This window comes from Aedes aegypti, chromosome 1 (genome assembly GCF_002204515.2).
Source record: "Aedes aegypti strain LVP_AGWG chromosome 1, AaegL5.0 Primary Assembly, whole genome shotgun sequence".
Lineage (NCBI taxonomy): Eukaryota > Metazoa > Arthropoda > Insecta > Diptera > Culicidae > Aedes > Aedes aegypti.
Window position 1 is genome coordinate 82964290 of NC_035107.1, and position 6577 is coordinate 82970866.

General features: G+C 43.0%; 1 protein-coding gene across 1 annotated transcript; it reads right to left on the reverse strand.

Moving 5' to 3' along the window:
* Window positions 1-3611: 3611 nt before the first annotated feature.
* LOC5568415 (achaete-scute complex protein T8) lies at window positions 3612-5017 on the reverse strand. The gene has a single exon (XM_001658017.2). It carries the CDS (start codon window positions 4848-4850, stop codon window positions 3720-3722), a length of 1131 nt encoding a protein of 376 aa, XP_001658067.2. The 5' UTR covers window positions 4851-5017; the 3' UTR covers window positions 3612-3719.
* Window positions 5018-6577: the final 1560 nt, after the last annotated feature.

Genomic DNA, 6577 nt, shown 5'->3' on the forward strand with positions numbered 1-6577 from the left:
TGGTCAATCACGACATGGTTGTTCTGAACAACGGATCGCATACGTGGGTTGATTCAAGATCAGGAAAGACTCAGGCGTTGGACGTTTCAATATGCTCAGCATCTATCGCTCATAAGTTCACCTGGAAAACTATCCCAGATTGCGGGGGCAGTGACCACTTTCCAATTTTGATTGATGTTCCAACTAAATCCATTGATATAGAAGTTCGAAAAAGATGGATATACGCTAAAGCAGATTGGCAACGGTATGAAGAATTAACAAGTAACTCTTTGTATCCAGGTCAATCACTCACGGCAGAAGAATTTACTAATCGTATACTAGATGCTGCTAAAGTAAGTATTCCTACGACGAGTGGTAAACTTGGAGCCAAATCTGTACCTTGGTGGAACACCGAGGTAGCACAAGCTGTTAAGCAAAGAAGAAAATGTCTGCGAGCTTTACGCCGGCTCAGTAATGATGATCCCCGAAAAGCTGATGCCCTACTACAATTTCAAGCAGCACGCTCAGTATGCCGCAATTTGATTAGGGAAGCGAAACAGATAAGTTGGGAAAACTTTGTACAATCAATAAACTCCAACAGTTCTGGTAGTGAGATTTGGGCTAAAGTCAACCAGTTAAGGGGTAAACGGAAAAACAACTTAATTACTCTCAATCTACCCGATGGAATTACTAATGATCCACATAAAGTAGCGGAGGCTTTTGCCGATGAGTACCAGAAAAAATCGTCTGATTCAAACTACACAGAGAAATTTCGCAAGGCTAAGTTGGCTGAAAAAGCTGCTATCCCCAAATCTCAACGTCCTCAAGATCATAAGCATTATAATCAAACATTTTCGATAGAGGAACTATTATGGGCACTAGATCGGCGAGCGGGATCCTCAACTGGACAGGATAACGTTGGTTATCCACTGTTACAACGATTACCGTTTGTGGCAAAGCTATCTCTACTCGAGCTCTATAATCAAGTGTGGGAAAGTGGCTCTTTTCCAGAGGCATGGAAAGAAGGCATCGTCATCCCGATTCCCAAGCCCGATAGGGATCGAGGCAAAACCGATGGCTACAGACTCATTTCATTACTTAGCTGCGTAGGAAAGGTCTTCGAGCGTATGATAAACCGGAGACTAATCACGGAACTCGAAGAAACCGGAAGACTCGACTCGCGTCAGTACGCCTTTCGACCAGGGAAAGGAGCTGACTCGCATCTTGCGCAGTTGGAAGAATTGCTTCACATGGGAGAAAACGAACATGTTGAACTGGTATCACTCGACATCGCTAAAGCATACGATACGACATGGCGGCCCGGAATTTTAAACACTCTGAAAAAATGGAAAATAGGCGGTCGCATGCTGAATATCATCATTAGCTATCTCAGTAATAGGACATTTCGCGTAGCAGCAAACGGACGGACATCTAGTATTCGTGTAGCAGAGAATGGAGTACCGCAAGGATCCATCCTTTCGGTAACTCTGTTCTTAGTCGCGATGCAACCGATTTTCGCGAACATACCACAAGGTGTTCAAATTTTAGTTTATGCTGATGATGTGATTCTGATTGCAAAGGGACAAAATTTTGGTATACTGCGCCGAATGATTAGGAGTGCTGTGACTGCGCTGACCAGTTGGACCACAAGCGTAGGTTTCTCCATAGAACCTTCAAAATCAAAACTTCTGCATATCTGTAAATCTTCGCATCGTAAACGGGGTCGTGCAGTCAATGTCAATGGTATTCCTATACCTCGCGTTCGCAAAATGAAAATACTTGGTATTTTGATAGATTCAAAGTTGAATTTTCTGCAGCACTTTGCAGAAACCAAACGCAGTTGCACTCATCGTATTAACATCCTACGTATTTTGGGTTGCCGTTTAGCAAGAAGTAGTCGAGTGAAACTCCTTAAGGTAGGTGAAGCTCTTATATTCTCCAAGATGGTATATGGAATTGGACTCACAAGTCGTAACATCGAGGCTTTAGAACGCATATTATCTCCCACATATAACGAAATAATCCGTCAAGCTTCGGGGGCCTTCCGTACTAGCCCTGTTGTCTCTGTCGTTGCGGAAGCAAGCTGCCTACCGTTTCGTTTAAAAATAATTCAGCGTCTAACCACCTTAGCCATCCGTCTTATGGAGAAAAACGACTTGGCGGAACGTCTCCCTGTTGTAAAACGTGCCTCTGAATTATTTCTTGAAGCTACTGGCTTGATTGTTCCCAAAATTAAATCCGTTATTAGACTGACTAATCGGAAATGGTACACGAAACCGCCAAAAATTGATGATACACTGAAGAATAGCATAAAGGCTGGTACTTCTAGTCAGAGAGTGCTTCCGATGTTCGCTGAGCTAATGAACACTAAGTACATATCATTTAAAAAACTGTATACTGACGGCTCAAAAGTACTCGATAAGACGGGAATTGGAATAACCACTGAAACATATAAAAGCTCTTCTGGTCTACCTGGAATTTGTAGCATTTTTTCAGCTGAAGCCTATGCACTAAAGGAAGCTGTGGCAGTAATACGCTCCGATGAACCCACGATAATCTTAACAGATTCGGCCAGTTGTCTTGATGCCATTCGTGGAGGGAAATCAACTCATCCATGGATCCAGGCTGTGGAACATAATGCCCACAACAAGAGAATAACCTTCAGCTGGATTCCTGGACACGCAGGAATTCCTGGGAATGTGGAAGCAGATAAATTAGCAAATGAGGGACGAAGCAAAATACCAATTGAAACAGCAATTCCGGCTCAAGATGTTATACGATACACGAAAAACCTCATTTGGTGTGCCTGGGAGAACGACTGGAGACGGTCAGCAGCACATCTACGTCAAATAAAACCAAGTGTAGCCGAGTTTTTCGACAGAAATAATGCTTCTGAACAGCGGATTCTAACAAGATTACGAATTGGGCATACTCGTTTGACACACTCGTATCTGTTAGAAAAAACGTGTCAACCGGTCTGTAGATTCTGTGGCACACATCTCACCGTTCATCATATCCTCGTTGACTGTATTGGATTCATCACAGCTAGAAGAAATTGTGGAATCGTCGGTACTTTTCCAGAAATTCTCGCTAACAATGACAAGAAGGAGAGGGCGGTGATCAAATTCATCAAAGAAATTGATTTGTACAAAAGTATTTAGTTTTTAAGTTTCGAAATACCGACACGAATGCCAAACGAATGGTAAAGTGTCGCTAATAAATAATAAATAAAATAAAAGTTACCTGCGAGTTAACTTTTCAAATTGACCATTTTTGTAATTTGTTTGCATGTCTCCAAACTGAAATTGGTGCTAAAATCTGTCAAAATGATTAATTTTAACATTGATGTTTTAAAGTGTTTGGAACCCTGCATTGCAAAGGTTAATGTGCTATCATTCATCAACGCAGCCCTGAAAACAAAAATGTTAAGCCACCCTTAGGTTCCGTTGAGTTGCGAGGACAGCAACGAAGAAGAACACGAAGCGCGGAGAGAATTTCAGTTATAATGAATATCACCTTGAGTTTCGTTTTTATTTGGCGGGTCGATCGTCGATAAATTTCTTTCCTTTCGACATGGTAGAAGCACTGTCTAGGGATGGTTTCTTTATTGTCACAGAAAAAAACTAGAGCACAGTGGTGGTTAATAAATTAAATTTCCGTATAATTAGAATAATAATAAAATTCAGTTTCGTTAAAATAAATAATCCTATCTACAAATGGCGGCTAGGGAATGCGTTCGCTCAGTCCATGAGGGTATCCGAAGGGAGCTGCTGGTGGTGGCTCTCGAACCAGTCGATGGAATCCAGGAATCCCGGATCGTTGGCCGTTCGCTGCAATAGCGATTGCTCGTCATCCTCCTCTAGTTCACTTTTGATCATCATAATGTCGGCGTATTGCTGTTGATCGATCATGGAGAGAATCTTTCCGTCCTCCATTGGTCGATTGAGGAAGACTGTGGGTCCATCCTTTTGGTCCTCGGGTTCCAGAGCGTAGTTGCTTTGGGGAGAGAAGGCGATGGCCGATTCGCTCATAAGATCGTCCGAGTCCTCCTGGATGACGTCCTGATCGATAACCGAACTGGTGTCACCGAAGAAGGAGCTGTCGTTTGGCGAATCGTCGTAGAGACTGTCTGGGTCCAGATATTGGAAGGTGTTTGTACCGGGAATGCGGATGTACTGATGGCCGTTGATGATGGTGATCTGGGTTTGATCTAGGGAAACTCCGTTCGGGTTTCCGATGGCACGAGGTTTGATTGCGAGGAAGAAATTATTGGGCTGCATCGGTTCTGGTGGAGGAGTAGCCGGAAGCTGAGTAGACTCCTGCTGTTCTGAAGGTTGGATTTTGAAAACACTACCTTCCTTCTCTGGGTCGAGGGAAAGGAGACGTTCCAGGCACTTGATGTATTCAACGGCCATCCGAAGGGTTTCAACTTTACTCAGCTTCTTGTGGATCCCACGTGTAGTACCGGCTTCGAAGACTTCTGCGATCTCCTCCGGAATACGTTGACGCAGAGCGGCAAATCCGTTGTTGACCTGCTGAACTCGGTTGCGTTCCCGGGCGTTTCGTCGTTCAACGGCACTGATTGTACTTTTCGGATCGGAGTTCTTACGTCTTCCTGGACCTGGTGACGCAACACTTCCCAGATGTTTCCGTAGATCTACAGTCGAACTGTTGTACATCACATTCTCGATACTTCCGAGCATTCCCAAGGGAATCTTCCGCTTCAGCACTACCGTAGAATCGTTTTCATCAAAGTTCTCCACGTTCGACCCATTCGGAATCATCACTTGGTTCTCCTTGAACTTCATGCGCTTCAACGGGTTCAGGGTGGAGATGTTCCGCACCGAAATGGTGGTCATGTTCGACGCCATTGCCACACACAATCACTTAACGTAACTCTAACTATCACAATCGTAATCAATCTCAACTGGTTGGGAGTCCTTGGATGGGGTTCAGTCCTACATGTTCGCCTTCGCACTACCTTGCACTACCGTTAGAGTCCACCGGACCGCAACTTTGGAGTCCGGACGAGTGTTCCGTTCTGTGGCTGGTTTTGTTCTGGCGTTCCGTGTCGCGTGCCAAACTGTCTTTAGCTGCACCTTTCCAGCGTGCAACCGGGAAAGCCCTGGAAAAACGGACATCTGGCCTTGCTGTCTCCCTCTCTTCCACACAGTTACCTCCGGTTGCATGCCATTATTAAAGGGAATTATTTTCAATATAATCACCCCGAATCGAACGGAACGGAGGGGTTCCCGCTCGCTATGTACTTCAAGTTCTGCGCTCCCTGAAAGTTGGTGTGCGCAAAGGTGTGTGCGAACGCCAGGCAGACAGGATCGTTGCATCGTCCTTACAATCAAACAGCTATATTGCGCAAGGCGATTACACTTTTTTACTTCGTCCCTTTAGGTATTTCCACCACTAGCTCTATCCGTAGAGGCAAAAGGTTTTTGCGATTATATAAAATTCTCAATGGAAAATCAAAAACTGATCCTTAATTATTGAAGCTACTTACTATTACAATTGGAATTATGTCTCTTAAATAGACGAAACTAATCCATGAATAACCTCGAGCTTCTAGCTTCTAACTTCTAGTTTCTATTTCCTAGCTTCTAGCTTCTAGCTTTTAGCTTTTAGCTTTTATCCTCTAGCTACTAACTTCTAGCTTCTAGCTTCTAGCTTTTAGCTTTTGGCTGCCATCTTACGAAGTATAGCTTTTTGTTTTGAGCTTCTAGCTTCTGACTTCTAGCTTCTAGCTTCTTGTTTCTAGCTCCTAGCTTCTATCTTCTAGCTTCTATCTTCTAGTTTCTAGCTTCTAACTTCTAGCTTCTAGCTACTAACTTCTAGTTTCTAGATTCTAGCTTCTAGTTTCTAGCTTTTAGCTTCTAGATTCTAGTTTCTAGCTTCCAGCTTGTAGCTTCAAGAGCTTCCAATTACTAGCTTGTAGCTTCTAGCTTCTGACTTCTAGCTTCTAACTTCTAGCTTTTATCTTCTATCTTCTAGATTCAATCTACTTACTTCTAGCTTCTAACTTTTAGCTTTTATCTTCTAGTTTCTAGCTTCTAGTTTCTAGCTTCTAGCTCCTAGCTTCTATCTTCTAGTTTCTAGCTTCTAACTTCTAGCTTCTAGCTACTTACTTCTAGTTTCTAGATTCTAGCTTCTAGTTTCTAGCTTTTAGCTTCTAGATTCTGACTTCTAGCTACTAGTTTCTAGCTTCCAGCTTCTAGCTTCATGTTTCTGACTTCTAGCTTTTAGCTTCTAGCTTCCAGTTACTAGCTTTTAGCTTCTTGCTTCTGACTTCTAGCTTCTAACTTCTAGTTTTTATCTTCTAGCTTCTAGATTTAATCTACCTACTTCTAGCTTCTAACTTCTAGCTTTTATCTTCTAGTTTCTAGCTTTTAGTTTCTAGCTTCTAGCTTCTAGCTTCTAGCTCCTAGCTTCTAATTTTTAGCTTCCAGCTACTAGATTCTAGCTTCTGCCTACTAATTTCTAGCTTCTAGCTAATAGCTTCTAGCTTTTATCTTCTAGCTTCTAGCTTCTAGCTTCTAGCTTATAGCTTTTGGCTGCCATCTTCTGAAGTCTAGCTTCTAGCTTTTAGCTT

Coding starts and splice junctions, on each gene's coding strand:
- LOC5568415 (XM_001658017.2), bottom strand. CDS start 4,850: ATGGCGTCGAACATGACCACCATTTCGGTGCGGAACATCTCCACCCTG.